The sequence below is a fragment of the Salvelinus alpinus genome, chromosome 14 (assembly GCF_045679555.1).
Source record: "Salvelinus alpinus chromosome 14, SLU_Salpinus.1, whole genome shotgun sequence".
Taxonomy (NCBI): Eukaryota; Metazoa; Chordata; class Actinopteri; order Salmoniformes; family Salmonidae; genus Salvelinus; species Salvelinus alpinus.
In genome coordinates this window covers 56,042,845-56,069,999 of record NC_092099.1, presented here as the reverse complement: position 1 = coordinate 56,069,999, position 27,155 = coordinate 56,042,845, and the positions used below count along the sequence as shown (strand labels likewise).

The 27,155-nt window shown below is 44.4% G+C and overlaps 1 protein-coding gene across 1 annotated transcript in view; it reads right to left on the bottom strand.

The window, feature by feature from the left end:
- LOC139539127 (collagen alpha-2(VI) chain-like) overlaps window positions 1-15,469 on the bottom strand; it is a 39,426-nt gene extending 23,957 nt beyond the window's left edge. The window contains exons 1-16 of the mRNA XM_071341921.1: window positions 15,187-15,469; window positions 9,758-9,977; window positions 5,159-5,446; window positions 4,198-4,361; window positions 3,952-4,069; window positions 3,478-3,563; window positions 3,018-3,038; window positions 2,814-2,879; window positions 2,636-2,689; window positions 2,456-2,500; window positions 2,301-2,327; window positions 2,185-2,211; window positions 2,015-2,059; window positions 1,760-1,813; window positions 1,180-1,242; window positions 856-918 (exon numbers count right to left, since the gene is read on the bottom strand). Coding sequence (XP_071198022.1) covers window positions 856-918; window positions 1,180-1,242; window positions 1,760-1,813; window positions 2,015-2,059; window positions 2,185-2,211; window positions 2,301-2,327; window positions 2,456-2,500; window positions 2,636-2,689; window positions 2,814-2,879; window positions 3,018-3,038; window positions 3,478-3,563; window positions 3,952-4,069; window positions 4,198-4,361; window positions 5,159-5,446; window positions 9,758-9,965 — 1,329 coding nt within the window. The 5' untranslated portion in view covers window positions 9,966-9,977; window positions 15,187-15,469. The remainder of the gene's footprint in view (window positions 1-855; window positions 919-1,179; window positions 1,243-1,759; window positions 1,814-2,014; window positions 2,060-2,184; window positions 2,212-2,300; window positions 2,328-2,455; window positions 2,501-2,635; window positions 2,690-2,813; window positions 2,880-3,017; window positions 3,039-3,477; window positions 3,564-3,951; window positions 4,070-4,197; window positions 4,362-5,158; window positions 5,447-9,757; window positions 9,978-15,186) is intronic.
- Between the last annotated feature and the right edge of the window lie 11,686 nt (window positions 15,470-27,155).

The window sequence follows — 27,155 nt, the reverse complement described above, 5'->3', positions numbered from 1 at the left end:
TAGCTAGTGCACATTGAATCTGCATGACTGTGTTATTGTTACTGTTAGGTCCAGGTTAGAGTGTGTTGTGATGTCGTTAGCTAGTGCACATTGAATCTGCATGACTGTGTTGCTGTTACTGTTAGGTCCAGGTTAGAGTGTGTTGTGATGTCGATAGCTAGTGCACATTGAATCTGCATGACTGTGTTGCTGTTACTGTTAGGTCCAGGTTAGAGTGTGTTGTGATGTCGATAGCTAGTGCACATTGAATCTGCATGACTGTGTTATTGTTACTGTTAGGTCCAGGTTAGAGTGTGTTGTGATGTCGTTAGCTAGTGCACATTGAATCTGCATGACTGTGTTGCTGTTACTGTTAGGTCCAGGTTAGAGTGTGTTGTGATGTCGATAGCTAGTGCACATTGAATCTGCATGACTGTGTTGCTGTTGCTGTTAGGTCCAGGTTAGAGTGTGTTGTGATGTCGTTAGCTAGTGCACATTGAATCTGCATGACTGTGTTATTGTTGCTGTCAGGTCCAGGTTAGAGTGTGTTGTGATGTCGTTAGCTAGTGCACATTGAATCTGCATGACTGTGTTGCTGTTGCTGTTAGGTCCAGGTTAGAGTGTGTTGTGATGTCGTTAGCTAGTGCACATTGAATCTGCATGACTGTGTTGCTGTTGCTGTCAGGTCCAGGTTAGAGTGTGTTGTGATGTCGATAGCTAGTGCACATTGAATCTGCATGACTGTGTTGCTGTTGCTGTTAGGTCCAGGTTAGAGTGTGTTGTGATGTCGTTAGCTAGTGCACATTGAATCTGCATGACTGTGTTGCTGTTACTGTTAGGTCCAGGTTAGAGTGTGTTGTGATGTCGATACTGTACCTGTGGTCCAGCTTCTCCAAGAGGGCCAGTGGGACCTGGTTTTCCGTTATGACCAGGGTCTCCCTAGGAATATCAGCATTCACACATTAAACGCAGTGGTCTATAAAACACTGTACATAAACTAGGTTTAGTTAACCCAGTGGTCTATAAAACACTGTAGATAAACTAGGTTTAGTTAACCCAGTGGTCTATTAAACACTGTAGATAAACTAGGTTTAGTTAACCCAGTGGTCTATTAAACACTGTAGATAAACTGAGTCTGTAGTTTCTGTAGCACAGGAGGTATTGTAGTAGCCTTGACAGACTGAAGGTTCTCTCAGGTACCTTCTCTCCGTTGTCCCCGGGCAGTCCTATATCACCAGCACTTCCTGGATAACCATCTGAGCCCTTTCAAATAACAGAGACAGTTCCTTTTTATCACAACATTTTACTGCATTCCTTACTGTGTGTGTGTGTGTACTGTATATGTAACATACTGTAGGACAACGTTTTACTAACCCCTGGGTGTGTGTGTGTGTGTCTGTGTGTGTGTGTACTGTATACGTAACAAACTGTAGGACAACGTTTTACTAACCCCTGGATCTGTGTGTGTGTGTACTGTATACGTAACATACTGTAGGACAACGTTTTACTAACCCCTGGATCTGTGTGTGTGTGTGTGTGTGTGTGTGTGTGTGTGTGTGTGTGTACTGTATACGTAACATACTGTCGGACAACGTTTTACTAACCCCTGGATCTGTGTGTGTGTGTGTGTGTGTGTGTGTGTGTGTGTGTGTGTGTGTGTGTGTGTGTGTGTGTGTGTGTGTGTGTGTGTGTGTGTGTGTGTGTGTGTGTGTGTGTGTGTGTGTGTGTGTGTGTGTGTGTACTGTATACGTAACAAACTGTAGGATAACGTTTTACTAACCCTTTCTCCTGGATCTCCTTTACAACCATAAGTTCCGATCCGACCAATTTTACCCTGAGAATTAGAACAGAAAATATTCATATTAGTATCAACATGATTTAACACTCCTGTATGGACCCAATAGACCTGTACCAGTGTGACAGGTCGGGGGTCATCTTCATTGAGTTGAAAGCTCGTGTTTCAGTCTCAGGGCTCCCCTTGGCTCCTGTTACAGTTCAAGGGGAAGTGAAGCAGCACCTAGCGATGGTCTCTTACCTTCTGCCCATCCGTTCCATTCCTGCCGTGTCCTCCTGCCACTCCCTGGTGATTGAGAGGTCATTCAGAGTGTGTTAAAGATTAAAGTAAGCATGTCCAGTGAGACGTAACTAAACGGTGTAGGTGTACACACACAGAACGTATACGTCAGAATCAATCCTGTAGTTTACCTTGGTTCCATCTGATCCAAATTCACCCTGGGGAAAGATGGAATTCATTCATCAAATCATGTCTCATGTAAGATTTGCACATGATAATTACTAGAATAATGTTTAGTTCTTCTTACCTTTTCACCTTTCAGACCAATGGCACCCTAAACAGAAGCAAATAAAAGACAGGTTGAGTCCGGATACACTGCAAGGTGAATATCAGTATTGGTTAGAGAGGATAGCCAGGCACACGCACACACACACACACACACACACACACACACACACACACCTTATGACCGGCGGGACCGATTGCACCTTCAATACCAGAGTCCCCCTGTGGCACAAATAATACAAACATTATCATCTACATTCTGTGGAAGAAAATATGGGGGGGGGAAAAAATGGAAATATATATATAAATGTCTAGGTTCTCTTGTCAGTGTTTCTGTGGTCAGAACACCCTGTCTACCTGTTTGCCCTTGGTCCCTTTAGCGCCAGCGAGCCCAACTCCTCCTTTCGTTCCCTAAAATAAACAGATACATTAAAATAAACAAAAACAACAAACTGTTCATAAAACAAACATGAATAAACACATTTCATTCTTGCAAAATATCTCAGATGTTTAACTTCTTAACAAAGGAGCTTACCTTTAGTCCTCTGTTTCCCTTCGGACCTGGGGGGCCTGGAAGCTCCAGACACCGCAGTTTGGAACACTGGAGTAACGATGGAGTAAAAACTTTGTGAACCAAACAGCATTTCACACCAGGAAAATGAAGATCAGTTTGATAGAAAGGTTTAGAAGGGTCACGTTACAGGTTCTGACTCCATCCCTGAGAATAACTCTTAGTTACCTGCAGATAGGCTTGATATTTCTGTAAAGAGAAGAACAAACAAAAATACTTAAATAAATAAAAAACACTGGTACCAAAAATAGAATATTAAATTAAATATCTAGGGTTGTCAGTGTTATGCAGTTAACTCGTTAACTTTGTCATTTCAGCACACATTAATCACACTGTCTGAAAGCGTTGAAAATACACCTATACAACTCAAATCTACAATGCTACGTAACAAGTTGACTTAGGTTAAATAAAGTGGGATTTCTCAATTTTTCTACTTGTAGACAAAAATCAAGATGTCAATATTTTTTTTATTTTTTTAATGAATAATCTTAAAATTACAGCTCCTTTTTGAGCAAATTCGGTTATTTGTGATTTAATCGTAAATCGTTTGACAGCCCTAGATATATGGTAATGGTAAATGCTTCAGAAATGAATATTCAAAGCTGGATAAAACACTGCATTTAATCACCATAGCGTTGATAATTTGGTTGATGGATGATGTGACTATTTTCCCAGTGGGGGCGTCACACGGTGGACTGTGACAGGTTTTACGGTCTGGGTTGAGCACAGTGAAGCAGAGGCAGAAAACAAAAGGACATTTTTCAATATTTATTTTGTTAAGGCATATTTCTCCATTATTCAATGTTTTTGTTTCTATAAATATAATTTATCTTACTTTTGAAATCTAACAACTATGTTAGTTTAAATCAGACCAACAAACAAACCAAACCAAGAAAATGTAAAGGGATACAGGAAGTGATGCAGCCCAGGAGGTAGGCGTCCATTTTCTCAAGATCTCCATAGCTCAAACAATTCCATTATCCACAAAGCAGTCACATGCTAAAAACCCTGGGATCCACCATGCCTCTGGACTATAAATACACAGAGTTAGAATCACATGATCTGTCAATTAACCAATGAAATGACTTGTTAGGTTAAACACCTGTGACATTGACAGCCATGTAGTTGGAGCGGTAGACCCCTGCAGGCGAGCTAGCGATCAGCCCCATCCCTGCTTCCTCCACCATCTTGGAAGCAGCTACTGAGAACAAGCTGATGTGCTGGTCAAATCAAAAACACGATTTCAGGAGATGAACAACAGACACATCACTGATTAAAGGCTAAAAAGGTGAGGTTTTCAAACGTGTTTAAAAAAAAAAAAAAACTCTACTGTGTCTGTCCCTCTTACCTGGTCTCTAGCCCGTTCTGCAGACACCTTGATCCCCCCACAGGGGGTGCCAGTCACATGGCCGTCAGTGACCACCACAGCGAAGCGGACAGAGTTGTGTCCCCGGAGGTCGTGGCGCTGCATCTCCTCGGTCATCTTGTCCAGGGCACAGTCAGTGTAGGTACCTCAAATCAAATCAATGTTTATTTGTCATATGCCCAGGATACACATTACAGTACAAATCAATGACATGCTGACTGGCAGGTTCTCAACACATTACAGTACAGATCAATGACATGCTGACTGGCAGGTTCTCAACACATTACAGTACAGATCAATGACATGCTGACTGGCAGGTTCTCAACAAATTACAGTACAGATCAATGACATGCTGACTGGCAGGTTCTCAACAAATTACAGTACAGATCAATGACATGCTGACTGGCAGGTTCTCAACACATTACAGTACAGATCAATGACATGCTGACTGGCAGGTTCTCAACACATTACACTACAGATCAATGACATGCTGACTGGCAGGTTCTCAACACATTACAGTACAGATCAATGACATGCTGACTGGCAGGTTCTCAACAAATTACAGTACAGATCAATGACATGCTGACTGGCAGGTTCTCAACACATTACAGTACAGATCAATGACATGCTGACTGGCAGGTTCTCAACACATTACAGTACAGATCAATGACATGCTGACTGGCAGGTTCTCAACACATTACAGTACAGATCAATGACATGCTGACTGGCAGGTTCTCAACACATTACAGTACAGATCAATGACATGATGACTGGCAGGTTCTCAACACATTACAGTACAGATCAATGACATGATGACTGGCAGGTTCTCAACACATTACAGTACAGATCAATGACATCCCGGAGTCACATATTCAATGGAAGAAAACAATAGAATGTTAGATCCATGAAGAAGAAGCATGCAAATGAGTCTTGGCGGTCTTACCTTTACCCAGGTAAGACTTTAACCAGTCGATAGCATCCATTTTCCTGACAAAGTTTTCTCTGCTGGTGATCTCACTGATGAGCTCCTGTGTCTGGGAGAAGTGGAGTCCCCCCAGAAACCAGCTGATCTTCACCTGTCTGTTGTACACCTCCTCCCGGAGCCTCAGGGCAAACTCCCTCGTCCAATCTGCCACCTTCTTCACCAGGCTTCCCGGAGGGGGCTGCTGCAGGGCGATGCTCTCAGAGGAGTCCATCACGAAGTACAGGTCAATGGGACACTCAATCACTTCTACAGGAAGACAGAGGACATCATATTATCTATGTCCCAAATGGCACCCTATTCACTACATAGTGCACCGCTTTTGAAGTACAGGTCAATGGGACACTCAATCACTTCTACAGGAAGACAGAGGACATCATATTATCTATGTCCCAAATGGCACCCTATTCACTACATAGTGCACCGCTTTTGAAGTACAGGTCAATGGGACACTCAATCACTTCTACAGGAAGACAGAGGACATCATATTATCTATGTCCCAAATGGCACCCTATTCACTACATAGTGCACCGCTTTTGAAGTACAGGTCAATGGGACACTCAATCACTTCTACAGGAAGACAGAGGACATCTACTCCCTGTATATAGCCATGTTATTACCTGGTACTTCCTGTATATAGCCATGTTATTACCTGGTACTCCCTGTATATAGCCATGTTATTACCTGGTACTCCCTGTATATAGCCATGTTATTACCTGGTACTCCCTGTATATAGCCATGTTATTATCTGGTACTCCCTGTATATAGCCATGTTATTACCTGGTACTCCCTGTATATAGCCATGTTACTACCTGGTACTCCCTGTATATAGCCATGTTATTATCTGGTACTCCCTGTATATAGCCATGTTATTACCTGGTACTCCCTGTATATAGCCATGTTATTATCTGGTACTCCCTGTATATAGCCATGTTATTACCTGGTACTCCCTGTATATAGCCATGTTATTACCTGGTACTCCCTGTATATAGCCATGTTATTACCTGGTACTCCCTGTATATAGCCATGTTATTACCTGGTACTCCCTGTATATAGCCATGTTATTACCTGGTACTCCCTGTATATAGCCATGTTATTACCTGGTACTCCCTGTATATAGCCATGTTATTACCTGGTACTCCCTGTATATAGCCATGTTATTATCTGGTACTCCCTGTATATAGCCATGTTATTACCTGGTACTCCCTGTATATAGCCATGTTATTACCTGGTACTTCCTGTATATAGCCATGTTATTATCTGGTACTCCCTGTATATAGCCATGTTATTATCTGGTACTCCCTGTATATAGCCATGTTATTACCTGGTACTCCCTGTATATAGCCATGTTATTACCTGGTACTCCCTGTATATAGCCATGTTATTACCTGGTACTCCCTGTATATAGCCATGTTATTACCTGGTACTCCCTGTATATAGCCATGTTATTACCTGGTACTCCCTGTATATAACCGTGTTATTACCTGGTACTCCCTGTATATAGCCATGTTATTACCTGGTACTCCCTGTATATAGCCATGCTATTACCTGGTACTCCCTGTATATAGCCATGTTATTATCTGGTACTCCCTGTATATAGCCATGTTATTACCTGGTACTCCCTGTATATAGCCATGTTACTACCTGGTACTCCCTGTATATAGCCATGTTATTACCTGGTACTCCCTGTATATAGCCATGTTATTATCTGGTACTCCCTGTATATAGCCATGTTATTACCTGGTACTCCCTGTATATAGCCATGTTATTACCTGGTACTCCCTGTATATAGCCATGTTATTACCTGGTACTCCCTGTATATAGCCATGTTATTACCTGGTACTCCCTGTATATAGCCATGTTATTACCTGGTACTTCCTGTATATAGCCATGTTATTGCATGTTACTCCCTGTATATAGCCATGTTCATAGACAGGGCTCTAAAAGACTTACACTCACAGGGAGGTGGAGGATGGTCATAGACAAGGCTCTAAAAGACTCACCTTCACAGGGGGGTGGAGGATGGTCATAGACAGGGCTCTAAAAGACTTACCATCACAGGGGGATGAAGGATGGTCATAGACAGGGCTCTAAAAGACTTACCATCACAGGGGGATAGAGGGGGGGGGGGGATGTAGGATGGTCATAGACAGGGCTCTAAAAGACTTACCATCACAGGGGGATAGAGGGGGGGGGGATGTAGGATGGTCATAGACAGGGCTCTAAAATACTTACCATCACAGGGGGATAGAGGGAGGGGGGGGGGGGGGGGGATGTAGGATGGTCATAGACAGGGCTCTAAAAGACTCACCATCACAGGGGGATAGAGGATGGTCATAGACAGGGCTCTAAAATACTTACCATCACAGGGGGATGAAGGATGGTCATAGACAGGGCTCTAAAAGACTTACCATCACAGGGGGATAGAGGATGGTCATAGACAGGGCTCTAAAAGACTTACCATCACAGGGGGATAGAGGATGGTCATAGACAGGGCTCTAAAAGACTTACCATCACAGGGGGATAGAGGATGGTCATAGACAGGGCTCTAAAAGACTTACCATCACAGGGGGATAGAGGATGGTCATAGACAGGGCTCTAAAAGACTCACCATCACAGGGGGATAGAGGATGGTCATAGACAGGGCTCTAAAAGACTTACCATCACAGGGGGATAGAGGATGGTCATAGACAGGGCTCTAAAAGACTTACCATCACAGGGAGGTGGAGGATGGTCATAGACAGGGCTCTAAAAGACTTACCATCACAGGGAGGTGGAGGATGGTCATAGACAGGGCTCTAAAAGACTTACCATCACAGGGAGGTGGAGGATGGTCATAGACAGGGCTCTAAAAGACTTACCATCACAGGGAGGTGGAGGATGGTCATAGACAGGGCTCTAAAAGACTTACCATCACAGGGAGGTGGAGGATGGTCATAGACAGGGCTCTAAAAGACTTACCATCACAGGGAGGTGGAGGATGGTCATAGACAGGGCTCTAAAAGACTTACCATCACAGGGAGGTGGAGGATGGTCATAGACAGGGCTCTAAAAGACTTACCATCACAGGGAGGTGGAGGATGGTCATAGACAGGGCTCTAAAAGACTTACCATCACAGGGAGGTGGAGGATGGTCATAGACAGGGCTCTAAAAGACTTACCATCACAGGGAGGTGGAGGATGGTCATAGACAGGGCTCTAAAAGACTCACCATCACAGGGAGGTAGAGGATGGTCATAGACAGGGCTCTAAAAGACTCACCATCACAGGGGGGTGGAGGGGGGGGGGGTGTAGGATGGTCATAGACAGGGCTCTAAAAGATTCACCATCACAGGGGGATGGAGGGGGGGGGGTGTAGGATGGTCATAGACAGGGCTCTAAAAGACTCACCATCACAGGGGGATGGAGGGGGGGGGGGGGGGGTGGAGGATGGTCATAGACAGGGCTCTAAAAGACTTACCATCACAGGGGGATGGAGGGGGGGTGGAGGATGGTCATAGACAGGGCTCTAAAAGACTCACCATCACAGGGGGATGGAGGATGGTCATAGACAGGGCTCTAAAAGACTCACCATCACAGGGGGGTGGAGGATGGTCATAGACAGGGCTCTAAAAGACTTACCATCACAGGGGGATGGAGGATGGTCATTGACAGGGCTCTAAAAGACTCACCATCACAGGGGGATGGAGGGGGGGGTGTAGGATGGTCATAGACAGGGCTCTAAAAGACTCACCATCACAGGGGGATGGAGGGGGGGGGGGTGTAGGATGGTCATAGACAGGGCTCTAAAAGACTCACCATCACAGGGGGATGGAGGGGGGGGGGGGGTGTAGGATGGTCATAGACAGGGCTCTAAAAGACTCACCATCACAGGGGGATGGAGGGGGGGGGGGTGTAGGATGGTCATAGACAGGGCTCTAAAAGACTCACCAGCACAGGGGGATGGAGGGGGGGGGGGGGGTGTAGGATGGTCATAGACAGGGCTCTAAAAGACTCACCATCACAGGGGGATGGAGGGGGGGGGTGTAGGATGGTCATAGACAGGGCTCTAAAAGACTCACCATCACAGGGGGATGGAGGGGGGGGGTGTAGGATGGTCATAGACAGGGCTCTAAAAGACTCACCATCACAGGGGGATGGAGGGGGGGGGGGGGGGGGGTGTAGGATGGTCATAGACAGGGCTCTAAAAGACTCACCATCACAGGGGGATGGAGGGGGGGGGGGTGTAGGATGGTCATAGACAGGGCTCTAAAAGACTCACCATCACAGGGAGGTGGAGGATGGTCATAGACAGGGCTCTAAAAGACTCACCATCACAGGGAGGTGGAGGATGGTCATAGACAGGGCTCTAAAAGACTTACCATCACAGGGAGGTGGAGGGGGGATGGAGGATGGTCATAGACAGGGCTCTAAAAGACTTACCATCACAGGGGGATAGAGGGGGGGGGGGGGGTGGAGGATGGTCATAGACAGGGCTCTAAAAGACTCACCATCACAGGGGGATAGAGTGGGGGGGGGGGGGATGGAGGATGGTCATAGACAGGGCTCTAAAAGACTTACCATCACAGGGGGATGGAGGAGGGGGTGTAGGATGGACATCTTCGTGGGTCCAATTGCGTATGATGGTGATGATTTCTGTGTGAGTGTGAGTGTGGGGTCCTGGTCCTTCGTGAAGTTCTGGATCATTATGTGGGTCTAGTCTTCCAGGCTGTTGTGAAAGGGTTGCTGCAAGGCAGCACATTAATACAGCCACTGATTTCATAGCCATGGTCCTCCAGGCCTGGAGAAGAAGATAATAGAGAGGGATGTTCGTTAAGACACAGATGTTTTTCATCTGACAGTAATCTTAAGCAACAGATGTTTCCAAGAGTGTGGAAAGCTGTTAACACTTTTGTGGTTACTACATGATTCCATATGTGTTATTTCATAGTGTCTATAACACAGTGTATAACACAGGACATAGTGTCTATAACACAGTGTATAACACAGGACATAGTGTTTACAATACTAATATTAGGGGTTCTTCGACATAGAAGATCATAGGAAATCCCAGGTCATAGTGTCTGTTGTGATGTCTTCACTATTACTCTACAATGTAGAAAATAGTAAAAATAAAGAAAAACCCTTGAATGAGTAGGTGTGTTCAAACTTTTGACTGGTACTGCAAGTATTCAGACCCTTTGCTATGAGACTCGAAAATATTTGAGCTCTGGTGCATTCTGTTTCCATTGATCATACTTGAGATGTTTTTATAACTTGATTGGAGTCCACCTCTGGTAAATTCAATTGATTGGACATTATTTTGAAACGCACACACATGTCTATATAAGGTCCCACAGTTGACGGTGCATGTCAGCGCAAACACCAAGCTATGAGGTCGAAGGAATTGTCCGTAGAGTTCAGAGACAGGATTGTGTCGAGGCACAGATCTGGGGAAGGGTAACAAAACATTTCTGCAGCACTGAAGCTCCCCAAGAACACAGTGGCCTCCATCATTCTTAAATGGAAGAAGTTTGGAACCACCAAGACTCTTCCTAGAGCTGGACGCCCGGCCAAACTGAGCAATCGGGGGAGAAGGGCCTTGGTCAGGGAGGTGACCAAGAACATGGTCACTCTGACAGAGTTCCTCTGTGGAGATGGGAAAACCTTCCAGAAGGACAACCATCTCTGTAGCACTCCACCAATCAGGCCTTTATGGTAGAGTGACCAGACGGAAGCCACTCCTCAGTAAAACGTACATGACAGCCCGCTTGGAGTTTGCCAGAAGGCACCTAAAGGACTCTCAGACCATGAGAAACAAGATTAGTCTCTAGTCTGATGAACCAACACTGAACTCTTTGGCCTGAATGCCAAACGCCACATCTGGAGGAGACCTGGCACCACCCCTACGGTGAAGCATGGTGGTGGAAACATCATACTGTGGGGATGTTTTTCAGCGGCAGGGACTGGGAGACTAGTCAGGATCGAGGGAAAGATGAACTGAGCAAAGTACAGAGAGATCCTTGATGAAAACCTGCTCCAGAGCAATCATGACCTCAGACTGGGGTACCTTTCAACAGGACAACGACCCTAAGCACACAGCCAAGACAGCGCAGGAGTGGCTTCGGACAAGTCTCTGAATGTCCTTGAGTGGCCCAGCTATATCCCGGACTTGAACCCGATCTAACATCTCTGGAGAGACCTGAAAATAGCTGTGCAGCACCGCTCCCCATCCAACCTGACAGAGCTTGAGAGTCATTGTAAATAAGAATTTGTTCTTAACTGAGTCGCCTAGTTATATCAAAAAACTGCCAGTGGGGTTTCAACTGAGTAAAGGGTCTGAATACTTGTGTAAATTTGCAAAATAAAAACTGTTTTTGCTTTGTCATTATGGGATATTATGTGTAGATTGATGAGGGATTATTTTTAAATACGGCTGTAACATAACAAAATGTGTAAAAAGTCAAGGGGTCTGAAAACTTTCCGAATGCACCGTATGTAGAAACAGGATTGTTTCAGCTACAAACTATTATGACCCATCTATGAAAAGCTGAGACTCTCACAAACACCTACAGTACATGACAGTTCTGCTCTATGACCCTCACAAGCCACCGTATAGTTGTTAGAAGGTAAGGGGTTCTTCTACATAGATCATAGGAGATCCCAGGACATAGTGTCTATAATACTGTAAGGGATTATTCTATATAGATCATAGGAGATCCCAGGTCATAGTGTCTATAATACTGTAATAAGCTCACATAGTTGCTGTCACAAACTCCACACAGTTGTCACTGACTAGTTAGATATTCATTTCCCACTCAGCAAACGCTTTCTGTACTTACAACATTCTTATAAATTCATGATCAGGTCTTTGCTTGGCGGACCTTGTTTTTATTATTGCCATTTGTCAATAAGTCTCGTGAATTTTTTTATTTTTTTATTTATTTTTTATTTCACCTTTATTTAACCAGGTAGGCTAGTTGAGAACAAGTTCTCATTTGCAACTGCGACCTGGCCAAGATAAAGCATAGCAGTGTGAACAGACAACACAGAGTTACACATGGAGTAAACAATAAACAAGTCAATAACATGGTAGAAAAAAAAAAAAAAAGATAATCTATATACAATGTGTGCAAAAGGCATGAGGTAGGCAATAAATCGAATAATTACAATTTAGCAGATTAACACTGGAGTGATAAATCATCAGATGATCATGTGCAAGAAGAGATACTGGTGTGCAAAAGAGCAGAAAAGTAAATAAATAAAAGCAGTATGGGGGGTGAGGTAGGTAAATTGGGTGGGTAGTTTACAGATGGACTATGTACAGCTGCAGCGATCGGTTAGCTGCTCGGATAGCAGATTTTTAAAGTTGTTGAGGGAGATAAAAGTCTCCAACTTCAGAGATTTTTGCAATTCGTTCCAGTCGCAGGCAGCAGAGAACTGTAAGGAAAGGCGTCCAAATGAGGTTTTGGCTTTAGGGATGATCAGTGAGATACACCTGCTGGAGCGCGTGTTGCGGGTGGGTGTAGCCATCGTGACCAGTGAACTGAGATAAGGCGGCACTTTACCTAGCATAGCCTTGTAGATGACCTGGAGCCAGTGGGTCTGACGACGAACATGTAGCGAGGGCCAGCCGACTAGGGCATACATAATGAGTTTAGGGGTTAATGCAACTGTTTATGTCAAATGGTGTTGTGTTCTACTTGTAGCCCTGGTTGGGTTTAAGGTTTGGGTTAGGGCTGAGTTAAGATATAGGATAAGATTAGGGTTAAGATAAGGGTTAAGATAAGGATTAAGGTTAGGTTAGGGTAGGGTTAAGGATTAAGGTTAGGGTTAGGATTATGGTTAAGATAAGGATTAAGGTTAGGGTAGGGTTAAGGATTAGGGTTAGGATTATGGTTAAGATAAGGATTAAGGTTAGGGTTAAGATAAGGATTAAGGTTAGGGTAGGGTAAGGATTAAGGTTAGGGTAGGGTAGGGTAAGGATTAAAGTTAGGGTTAAGATAAGGATTAAGGTTAGGGTTAGGGAAGAGGCTAAAATAAGGGTGAAGATTGGGGTTCGTGGATAATTAGTTGAAATTTTGGAATCTATGGACTCCCGTATCTTAACCCTACCCTAACCCTAACCTTAATCCTTATCTTAACCCTACCCTAACCTTAACCCTTATCCTAACCCTACCCTAACCCGTATCTTAACCCTAACCTTAATCCGTATCTTAACCCTTATCCTAACCCTACCCTAACCTTAATCCTTATCTTAACCCTTATCCTAACCCTACCCTAACCCTAACCTTAATCCTTATCTGAACCCTTATCCTAACCCTACCCTAACCCTAACCTTAACCCTTATCCTAACCCTACCCTAACCCTAACCTTAATCCTTATCCTAACCCTTATCCTAACCCTAGGGCTCCCGAGTGGCGCAGCGGTCTAAGGCACTGCATCTCAGTGCTTGAGGCGTCACTATAGACACAACCACAGCCGGCCGGGATTGGGAGTCCCATAGGGCAGCACACAACTGGCCCAGTATCATCCGGGTTTGGCTAGGGTAGGCCGTCATTGTAAATAAGAATTTGTTCTTAACTAACGTTCCTAGTTAAGTAAAGGTAAAATATATATAAAAAAATGTTCAAACCATCTATTTGAGACTATCCAAATAAAGTGTTAGCGAGATGACGGGATGTTGTTTACGTCAGCCCTCTGTTCTCTGAGTTGCCTCCAGAGAACTGACACCCTGAGTCTAAACAGCAGAGCACTATGGCTTTGTCCCAAACCCTATTCCCTATACAAGTGCACTACTTTAGACCAGGGCCCATAGGGCTCTATGGAACAGGGTGCCATTTGGGACATATAAATAGATCCCTCCAGTTTAGACCAATGATGTGTTTGTATAGTGTACATGTTTTAGACTCAGTGTAGTAGTGTAGTAGCATTATATAGGAAGTAGGGTGTCATTTGGGACACAGCTATGAGGAAAGGACATTTCTCTAAACAGATAACCACTGTCAAAGCTAACTATTCTGTACATTAAACATTACATCTTTACAACTATACAATTGTTATGACATAGTTAGAGACTTGTTGTGTAGCCTAAGAACAAACTGAGATGTATCCTGTAGAATCTGCAGTAGCATCTGTTTAAAAGACAGAACCCTAAATGAGATGTATCCTGTAGAATCTGCAGTAGCATCTGTTTAAAAGACAGAACCCTAAATGAGATGTATCCTGTAGAATCTGCAGTAGCATCTGTTTAAAAGACAGAACCCTAAATGAGATGTATCCTGTAGACTCTGCAGTAGTCTCTGTTTAAAAGATAGAACCCTAAATGAGATGTATACTGTAGAATCTGCAGTAGCATCTGTTTAAAAGACAGAACCCTAAATGAGATGTATCCTGTAGAATCTGCAGTAGCATCTGTTTAAAAGACAGAACCCTAAATGAGATGTATACTGTAGAATCTGCAGTAGCATCTGTTTAAAAGACAGAACCCTAAATGAGATGTATCCTGTAGAATCTGCAGTAGCATCTGTTTAAAAGACAGAACCCTAAATGAGATGTATACTACCTTGAGTAGTAGGTTAGTTACTTAATCACTCTAGTATCACATTATTGTTGATTGATCGATTAATTCAGTATGCCTGGGAAATCAACTTTAAGTTGTATGATCAATAAGTGAGCCTACTTCTAAGTGCATGCCAATGTATGGCTGTAGTTAATCAATTAATTGAATGTGCTCTACATCAAAATGATAGTCTACAACATGTTATTTATGCTAGATGCTTTTATCCTACGTGACTAACAGTCATGCGTGCGTGTTTGTATGGATGGCCTCAATGTTAAGTTTAAATCAACATACAGTACTTTCCGTGTACACAGCACTACTACTGATAAGTCCCGTTGGAAAAGACTTTCTGAATGTGACGGCAGCAACAGTAACAAACATGTAAGAGCCTTCGACACGTTCACAAAACTTGATTGTGAAAATCCATAAAAATTTCAAATACACTCACCCCAAATAATCGTCAAAGACCCAAAACCACTCCGGCCACACAAGTGGATTTACATCGAATTCCACCGAAGACGAACCAGAGGACAGCCTAGCACCAAAGAATCCTGCTGTATCTGCAAACACACAGTTTATATGGGGGTCAATCTGGGGTCAGATATCTTCCATATGGGTATGCTGACGGGTCTGGGCTGTGGTCCACAGTCTAGGAGGCAGAGGATGAGATGAAAATAGCTGAGATGAGTTCATGAACTGGGCTGTGCTGAAGTCTGTGCTGTACTCATGAGCAGGGCTAGGAGCGTAGAGATGCTTTAACCCAGCAAACTGGGAACATTCCCAGAACAAGAAGAAGAAGATTCCCATTAAGTTCAAATCAGGTTATTATCTGACATTAGGATGATAAAAAAAAAAAGTTTTTTTTTCTCCCAGTTAAAAAAATGAAATGTCCTTGGAAGGTTCTCTTAACGTTCACTAAAATGTTCCCAGCAAAACAAAAAGTTCCCAGAACATTCGTTTAGTTTGAGGCAAATGTTCTCGTGCTGATGATTACACAATGTTTGTATAAAACAGTCAGCTGATGTTACCAAGAACACCCTTTTGGCTGTTCTTTCCAGGTTCCCAGAATGTTTCATCAGGTTGTGGCAACCGTCTGGTGAGGACATTGTTGTGACATCACAAAAGACATGTTATCAAAACACAAAACTGTCCAGCTGTGATGATGATTATCCAACGCTTCTTTATGCTGCAACAAATATTCAGCCGGGATGTTGCAAGGATATTCTTGTGAAATGTACCTATTGTACTTAATAGAGGTTGAGATTGGTTAAGAGATGGCGGAGTTATTGATAAAACAAGAAATCTGGTTTTACGTGTCCATTTAAATTGTTCATAAATCCACTCCACAATGGCTTATCAACTTGAAACTGTTTAGGGTCATCAAAGCCATGCCCATGATAACCCATGTTACCGTAGCTACCTCAGTCATTATTTCTAATAATTTTGGTAAATTCATAGCAATTGCTAGCTAGCAGAAATGTAGATAACTAACAGGCTCAGCAAAATACAAATCCCCCTAGATACAGCCACGTCTCATAGTCACGGCATGAGATTTGTAAATGAAAGATTAATATAATAATACGAATTGAATGGAGTTTACCATCTTCTCATTTAGAGTGTTTAGTGCCCCACAGAACTGCCCTTATCTAGATGATGTACAAAGGCATTTCCTAACAGACCTGCTAACTTTCTTTGTTGTTACTTTTAAGGTTGGAACCAACATGCAGTACCTCCAGCAGGAAGAGAGGCAAGAACCATTTGTCCACTTATGACAAAACACTCTTTTTGCGACTTATGACTGACACATGTGGTCATGTGAATTAGATGTACTGTTGTTGCCATCTTTACTGATTGTTTAGCTAATGCTAGCTAAACAAACACTAACTATATGGTAGCTAATGCTAGCTAAACAAACACTAACTATATGGTAGCTAATGCTAGCTAAACAAACACTAACTATATGGTAGCTAATGCTAGCTAAACAAACACTAACTATATGGTAGCTAATGCTAGCTAAACAAACACTAACTATATGGTAGCTAATGCTAGCTGAACAAACACTAACTATAGGGTAGCTAATGCTAGCTAAACAAACACTAACTATATGGTAGCTAATGCTAGCTAAACAAACACTAACTATATGGTAGCTAATGCTAGCTAAACAAACACTAACTATAGGGTAGCTAATGCTAGCTAAACAAACACTAAGTGTATGGTAGCAAGCTGTTAGCTATCTAGTTACATTGAAATGGGATTGTAATATATTTAAGAATATGTGAAAGTGTTTGCTGTTGTCATAATATAGGGTGTCCACCCACTCTGGGTGGGTGACAATGTGCTTTGGTGATGAAATTTTAAAGACATTTTACCGAGACAAATTTGATTATGAATGTTCTAAATTGTTCAGTGGGGTCTTTCTCTAACATACAATTAACATTATGTCCAGAAAGTTGGATTTTGTAACCGAATACATCCCATAATAAGCATTGAGCTCTGTTGACATAGCAGTTCAGGTTTCTCATAACTTTTGAGTATTTTACGTTTTGTGTTCATCGTATTCAAAAGTTGTTTCCCACGGGTCGTAAAAAGCAAAATAAGAATAACGAGCTGAATTAAACGTAGAAGGCTTTGAAAATGAAACGCTTGATATTCACTCAGTGCTCTGTTGTCATCACACAGAGATAAGCTTGTTTTTGGACAGGAATTTAGAATATGAGAAGGGTATATTATAATATGAAAATATTACGTCATGTCTCAAAATTGATATCCATCTTATCTCTATATTGTTTTATGTCCTGCAGATTTGAGAAGAAAGACGACAAGTTCAACAGGAAAGTGAGCCTGCTAGGTAGCCAGTAGCCTTCATTCTCTCATAGAATCCAGCCTAGCTGACATGATGCAATTTCTACAGATATTTGACCATTTTCTTTCTCTGGTCTCAATTGATTTAGTCACCCTCTTTTTGGCCATCCGACAAGTGAAAAAACTCAAGTAACTTTTGAACGGATTATGATTCAGACATGAGGATTGGACTGTTGGGAGGCTGCATCCAGGGGAGGTGAAGGCCTTGATGGAGGCTACATCCAGGGGAGGTGAAGGCCTTGATGGAGGCTGCATCTGGGGGAGGTGAAGGCCTTGATGGAGGCTGCATCCAGGGGAGGTGAAGGCCTTGATGGAGGCTACATCCAGGGGAGGTGAAGGCCTTGATGGAGGCTGCATCCAGGGGAGGTGAAGGCCTTGATGGAGGCTGCATCCAGGGGAGGTGAAGGCCTTGATGGAGGCTACATCCAGGGGAGGTGAAGGCCTTGATGGAGGCTACATCCAGGGGAGGTGAAGGCCTTGATGGAGGCTACATCCAGGGGAGGTGAAGGCCTTGATGGAGGCTGCATCCGGGGAAGGTGGCCTTGATGGAGGATGCTGGCTCTCCCCCACCAGTGTGTTGATGCCACAGCGCCTCCATCTTGGCTCTCCCCCATCAGTGTGTTGATGCCACTGCGCCTCCATCTTGGCTCTCCCCCACCAGTGTTTTGATGCCACTGCGCCTCCATCTTGGCTCTCCCCCACCAGTGTGTTGATGCCACCGTGCCTCCATCTTGGCTCTCCCCCACCAGTGTGTTGATGCCACCGTGCCTCCATCTTAGCTCTCTCCCACCAGTGTGTTGATGCCACCGTGCCTCCATCTTGGCTCTCTCCCACCAGTGTGTTGATGCCACCGTGCCTCCATCTTGGCTCTCCCCCACCAGTGTGTTGATGCCACCGTGCCTCCATCTTGGCTCTCCCCCACCAGTGTGTTGATGCCACCGTGCCTCCATCTTGGCTCTCCCCCACCAGTGTGTTGATGCCACCGTGCCTCCATCTTGGCTCTCCCCCACCAGTGTGTTGATGCCACTGCACCTCCATCTTGGCTCTCCCCCACCAGTGTGTTGATGCCACTGCGCCTCCATCTTGGCTCTCCCCCACCAGTGTGTTGATGCCACCGTGCCTCCATCTTGGCTCTCCCCCACCAGTGTTTTGATGCCACCGCGCCTCCATCTTGGCTCTCCCCCACCAGTGTGTTGATGCCACCGCGCCTCCATCTTGGCTCTCCCCCATCAGTGTTTTGATGCCACTGCGCCTCCATCTTGGCTCTCCCACACCAGTGTGTTGATGCCACCGTGCCTCCATCTTGGCTCTCCCCCACCAGTGTGTTGATGCCACCGTGCCTCCATCTTGGCTCTCCCACACCAGTGTGTTGATGCCACCATGCCTCCATCTTGGCTCTCTCCCACCAGTGTGTTGATGCCACCGTGCCTCCATCTTGGCTCTCTCCCACCAGTGTTTTGATGCCACAGCGCCTCCATCTTGGCTCTCCCCCACCAGTGTGTTGATGCCACAGCGCCTCCATCTTGGCTCTCCCCCACCAGTGTGTTGATGCCACTGCGCCTCCATCTTGGCTCTCCCCCACCAGTGTGTTGATGCCACTGCGCCTCCATCTTGGCTCTCCCCCACCAGTGTTTTGATGCCACTGCGCCTCCATCTTGGCTCTCCCCCACCAGTGTGTTGATGCCACAGCGCCTCCATCTTGGCTCTCCCCCACCAGTGTTTTGATGCCACTGCACCTCCATCTTGGCTCTCCCCCACCAGTGTGTTGATGCCACTGCACCTCCATCTTGGCTCTCCCCCACCAGTGTGTTGATGCCACCGCGCCTCCATCTTGGCTCTCCCCCATCAGTGTTTTGATGCCACTGCGCCTCCATCTTGGCTCTCCCACACCAGTGTGTTGATGCCACCGTGCCTCCATCTTGGCTCTCCCCCACCAGTGTGTTGATGCCACCGTGCCTCCATCTTGGCTCTCCCACACCAGTGTGTTGATGCCACCATGCCTCCATCTTGGCTCTCTCCCACCAGTGTGTTGATGCCACCGTGCCTCCATCTTGGCTCTCTCCCACCAGTGTTTTGATGCCACAGCGCCTCCATCTTGGCTCTCCCCCACCAGTGTGTTGATGCCACAGCGCCTCCATCTTGGCTCTCCCCCACCAGTGTGTTGATGCCACTGCGCCTCCATCTTGGCTCTCCCCCACCAGTGTGTTGATGCCACTGCGCCTCCATCTTGGCTCTCCCCCACCAGTGTTTTGATGCCACTGCGCCTCCATCTTGGCTCTCCCCCACCAGTGTGTTGATGCCACAGCGCCTCCATCTTGGCTCTCCCCCACCAGTGTTTTGATGCCACTGCACCTCCATCTTGGCTCTCCCCCACCAGTGTGTTGATGCCACTGCACCTCCATCTTGGCTCTCCCCCACCAGTGTGTTGATGCCACTGCACCTCCATCTTGGCTCTCTCCCACCAGTGTGTTGATGCCACCGTGCCTCCATCTTGGCTCTCCCCCACCAGTGTTTTGATGCCACTGCACCTCCATCTTGGCTCTCCCCCACCATTATAAAACACATTTTGGAAGCTATGTCTATGTGTTTTTAGAAATGCATGTATTAATGTCTACATGTGTTTTTCCCATGTTTATTCTATTACAGACACCTTAATGCAAACTTTTACATTATATTATGTGAACTAAACATTAAAAGAAATCATAATATCTATTAGAAATTCCATAAAGTATAATTTTTTTGAAAGTTCTAATGTTACTGTCCCCACTACAACAACAAAAATACCTAAATACATGTTATTTTGTCCTTGAAACATTTAATTGAAATAGTGTAGAATAACATTCATTCCAATGGAGGACTGTTTCTTCTGTGGAGAGCCAACATGGCCTTCAAGCCTCTCACTGGCCAACACTTAGCAATAGCAATCTAGGGTTTATATACATCATTGGTCACAACAGGTCTAAATATATGTGTCATTACAATATGATGACCATATTATGACATGGTTATGACCGTGTTATGATGCTAGGTGCCAAATAAAGTGTTACCATATTAATGGTACATTATGTTAAACCTACTATGAACTTCGCTTATTGGGAAAATGCGGAACATTGTGCAACATTGTGGGAACGTTCTGTGTAACTTCTTAAGAACACCATGTGAATACCAGACAACTCCCTGTAACTCATTTTCCTAATAAACCTCAGTATGACTGGACCGTTTTTGTGTTACGAGAGCATTGCTGCAACCTAACAAATCTTTTGGGAAATTTCACAGAACCAATTAATGGTTTGTTGGGAAGTCACGGTGGTTTAAATTCTGTGGTAAGGAGGTAGGAGGCTCTGGATATGTAATATCCAGCATGAGAAGTGAGATGAAGAGAGAGATGTATATCAGGGTTACGGAGAAGAGATAGTTTGTGGATATTAATGAGTAAGAGGCGTCTGATGAATGATCGATTTGTGTAAGCTTCACCCAAACACAATGCACTTTAGAATTGCTGTCTTGCTCTGCCTTGAAGAGAAGCTAACTGATTATTGTCTTTGGCTTATTTTCAACATCAACAGCCACTCTGCTATTTCTCCCTCTGGTTTACCCTGATGTCAACAACACTGCAGTATCCTGTCACAGAGGTCTGCTACAGACACAGCTTCATATCAGCATCCTGTCACAGACACAGCTTCATATCAGCATCCTGTCACAGACACAGCTTCATATCAACATCCTGTCACAGAGGTCTGCTACAGACACAGCTTCATATCAGCATCCTGTCACAGACACAGCTTCATTACAACATCCTGTCACAGACACAGCTTCATATCAACATCCTGTCACAGACACAGCTTCATATCAGCATCCTGTCACAGACACAGCTTCATATCAGCATCCTGTCACAGACACAGCTTCATATCAGCATCCTGTCACAGACACAGCTTCATTACAACATCCTGTCACAGACACAGCTTCATATCAACATCCTGTCACAGACATAGCTTCATATCAGCATCCTGTCACAGACACAGCTTCATATCAGCATCCTGTCACAGACACAGCTTCATATCAACATCCTGTCACAGACACAGCTTCATATCAGCATCCTGTCACAGACACAGCTTCATATCAGCATCCTGTCACAGACATAGCTTCATATCAGCATCCTGTCACAGACACAGCTTCATATCAGCATCCTGTCACAGACACAGCTTCATATCAACATCCTGTCACAGACACAGCTTCATTACAACATCCTGTTACAGACACAGCTTCATATCAGCATCCTGCTACAGACACAGCTTCATATCAACATCCTGTCACAGACACAGCTTCATTACAACATCCTGTTACAGACACAGCTTCATATCAGCATCCTGTCAGACACAGCTTCATATCAGCATCCTGTCACAGACACAGCTTCATATCAGCATCCTGTCACAGACACAGCTTCATATCAGCATCCTGTCACAGACACAGCTTCATTACAACATCCTGTCACAGACACAGCTTAATATCAACATCCTGTCACAGACACAGCTTCATATCAGCATCCTGTCACAGACACAGCTTCATATCAGCATCCTGTCACAGACACAGCTTCATATCAGCATCCTGTCAGACATAGCTTCATATCAGCATCCTGTCACAGACACAGCTTCATATCAGCATCCTGTCACAGACACAGCTTCATATCAACATCCTGTCACAGACACAGCTTCATTACAACATCCTGTTACAGACACAGCTTCATATCAGCATCCTGTCAGACACAGCTTCATATCAACATCCTGTCACAGACACAGCTTCATATCAACATCCTGTCACAGACACAGCTTCATATCAACATCCTGTCACAGAGGTTTGCTACAGACACAGCTTCATATCAACATCCTGTCACAGACACAGCTTCATATCAACATCCTGTCACAGACACAGCTTCATATCAAGATCCTGTCACAGACACAGCTTCATATCAACATCCTGTCACAGACACAGCTTCATATCAACATCCTGTCACAGAGGTCTGCTACAGACACAGCTTCATATCAACATCCTGTCACAGACACAGCTTCATTACAACATCCTGTTACAGACACAGCTTCATATCAACATCCTGTCACAGACACAGCTTCATTACAACATCCTGTCACAGACACAGCTTCATATCAGCATCCTGTCACAGACACAGCTTCATATCAACATCCTGTCACAGAGGTATGCTACAGACACAGCTTCATATCAGCATCCTGTCACAGACACAGCTTCATTACAACATCCTGTCACAGACACAGCTTCATATCAACATCCTGTCACAGACACAGCTTCATATCAGCATCCTGTCACAGACACAGCTTCATATCAGCATCCTGTCACAGACACAGCTTCATATCAGCATCCTGTCACAGACACAGCTTCATTACAACATCCTGTCACAGACACAGCTTCATATCAACATCCTGTCACAGACACAGCTTCATATCAGCATCCTGTCACAGACACAGCTTCATATCAACATCCTGTCACAGACACAGCTTCATATCAGCATCCTGTCACAGACACAGGTTCATATCAGCATCCTGTCACAGACATAGCTTCATATCAGCATCCTGTCACAGACACAGCTTCATATCAGCATCCTGTCACAGACACAGCTTCATATCAACATCCTGTCACAGACACAGCTTCATTACAACATCCTGTTACAGACACAGCTTCATATCAGCATCCTGCTACAGACACAGCTTCATATCAACATCCTGTCACAGACACAGCTTCATTACAACATCCTGTTACAGACACAGCTTCATATCAGCATCCTGTCAGACACAGCTTCATATCAGCATCCTGTCACAGACACAGCTTCATATCAGCATCCTGTCACAGACACAGCTTCATATCAGCATCCTGTCACAGACACAGCTTCATTACAACATCCTGTCACAGACACAGCTTAATATCAACATCCTGTCACAGACACAGCTTCATATCAGCATCCTGTCACAGACACAGCTTCATATCAGCATCCTGTCACAGACACAGCTTCATATCAACATCCTGTCACAGACACAGCTTCATTACAACATCCTGTTACAGACACAGCTTCATATCAGCATCCTGTCAGACACAGCTTCATATCAACATCCTGTCACAGACACAGCTTCATATCAACATCCTGTCACAGACACAGCTTCATATCAACATCCTGTCACAGAGGTTTGCTACAGACACAGCTTCATATCAACATCCTGTCACAGACACAGCTTCATATCAACATCCTGTCACAGACACAGCTTCATATCAACATCCTGTCACAGACACAGCTTCATATCAACATCCTGTCACAGACACAGCTTCATATCAACATCCTGTCACAGAGGTCTGCTACAGACACAGCTTCATATCAACATCCTGTCACAGACACAGCTTCATTACAACATCCTGTTACAGACACAGCTTTATATCAGCATCCTGTCACAGACACAGCTTCATTACAACATCCTGTCACAGACACAGCTTCATATCAACATCATGTCACAGAGGTCTGCTACAGACACAGCTTCATATCAACATCATGTCACAGACACAGCTTCATATCAACATCCTGTCACAGACACAGCTTCATATCAACATCCTGTCACAGAGGTCTGCTACAGACACAGCTTCATATCAACATCCTGTCACAGACACAGCTTCATTACAACATCCTGTTACAGACACAGCTTCATATCAACATCCTGTCACAGACACAGCTTCATATCAACATCATGTCACAGACACAGCTTCATATCAACATCCTGTCACAGACACAGCTTCATATCAACATCCTGTCACAGAGGTTTGCTACAGACACAGCTTCATATCAACATCCTGTCACAGACACAGCTTCATATCAACATCCTGTCACAGACACAGCTTCATATCAAGATCCTGTCACAGACACAGCTTCATATCAACATCCTGTCACAGACACAGCTTCATATCAACATCCTGTCACAGAGGTCTGCTACAGACACAGCTTCATATCAACATCCTGTCACAGACACAGCTTCATTACAACATCCTGCTACAGACACAGCTTCATTACAACATCCTGTCACAGACACAGCTTCATATCAGCATCCTGCTACAGACACAGCTTCATATCAACATCCTGTCACAGACACAGCTTCATTACAACATCCTGTTACAGACACAGCTTCATATCAGCATCCTGTCAGACACAGCTTCATATCAGCATCCTGTCACAGACACAGCTTCATATCAACATCCTGTCACAGACACACCTTCATATCAACATCCTGTCACAGACACAGCTTCATATCAACATCCTGTCACAGACACAGCTTCATATCAACATCCTGTCACAGACACAGCTTCATTACAACATCCTGTTACAGACACAGCTTCATATCAGCATCCTGCTACAGACACAGCTTCATTACAACATCCTGTCACAGACACAGCTTCATATCAACATCCTGTCACAGACACAGCTTCATTACAACATCCTGTCACAGACACAGCTTCATTACAACATCCTGTCACAGACACAGCTTCATATCAACATCCTGTCACAGACACAGCTTCATATCAACATCCTGTCACAGACACACCTTCATATCAACATCCTGTCACAGACACAGCTTCATATCAACATCCTGTCACAGACACAGCTTCATATCAACATCATGTCACAGACACAGCTTCATATCAACATCCTGTCACAGACACAGCTTCATATCAACATCCTGTCACAGAGGTTTGCTACAGACACAGCTTCATATCAACATCCTGTCACAGACACAGCTTCATATCAACATCCTGTCACAGACACAGCTTCATATCAAGATCCTGTCACAGACACAGCTTCATATCAACATCCTGTCACAGACACAGCTTCATATCAACATCCTGTCACAGACACAGCTTCATTACAACATCCTGTTACAGACACAGCTTTATATCAGCATCCTGTCACAGACACAGCTTCATTACAACATCCTGTCACAGACACAGCTTCATATCAGCATCCTGTCACAGACACAGCTTCATTACAACATCCTGTCACAGACACAGCTTCATATCAGCATCCTGTCACAGACACAGCTTCATTACAACATCCTGTCACAGACACAGCTTCATATCAGCATCCTGTCACAGACACAGCTTCATTACAACATCCTGTCACAGACACAGCTTCATATCAGCATCCTGTCACAGACACAGCTTCATATCAACATCCTGTCACAGACACAGCTTCATTACAACATCCTGTTACAGACACAGCTTCATATCAGCATCCTGTCACAGACACAGCTTCATATCAACATCATGTCACAGACACAGCTTCATATCAACATCCTGTCACAGACACAGCTTCATATCAACATCCTGTCACAGAGGTTTGCTACAGACACAGCTTCATATCAACATCCTGTCACAGACACAGCTTCATATCAACATCCTGTCACAGACACAGCTTCATATCAAGATCCTGTCACAGACACAGCTTCATATCAACATCCTGTCACAGACACAGCTTCATATCAACATCCTGTCACAGACACAGCTTCATATCAACATCCTGTCACAGACACACCTTCATATCAACATCCTGTCACAGACACAGCTTCATATCAACATCCTGTCACAGACACAGCTTCATATCAACATCATGTCACAGACACAGCTTCATATCAACATCCTGTCACAGACACAGCTTCATATCAACATCCTGTCACAGAGGTTTGCTACAGACACAGCTTCATATCAACATCCTGTCACAGACACAGCTTCATATCAACATCCTGTCACAGACACAGCTTCATATCAAGATCCTGTCACAGACACAGCTTCATATCAACATCCTGTCACAGACACAGCTTCATATCAACATCCTGTCACAGAGGTCTGCTACAGACACAGCTTCATATCAACATCCTGTCACAGACACAGCTTCATATCAACATCCTGTCACAGAGGTTTGCTACAGACACAGCTTCATATCAACATCCTGTCACAGACACAGCTTCATATCAACATCCTGTCACAGAGGTATGCTACAGACACAGCTTCATATCAACATCCTGTCACAGACACAGCTTCATATCAACATCCTGTCACAGAGGTTTGCTACAGACACAGCTTCATATCAACATCCTGTCACAGAGGTATGCTACAGACACAGCTTCATATCAACATCCTGTCACAGACACAGCTTCATATCAACATCCTGTCACAGAGGTTTGCTACAGACACAGCTTCATATCAACATCCTGTCACAGACACAGCTTCATATCAACATCCTTTCACAGAGGTTTGCTACAGACACAGCTTCATATCAACATCCTGTCACAGACACAGCTTCATATCAAGATCCTGTCACAGACACAGCTTCATATCAACATCCTGTCACAGACACAGCTTCATATCAGCATCCTGTCACAGACACAGCTTCATATCAACATCCTGTCACAGACACAGCTTCATATCAGCATCCTGTCAGACACAGCTTCATATCAGCATCCTGTCAGACACAGCTTCATATCAGCATCCTGTCAC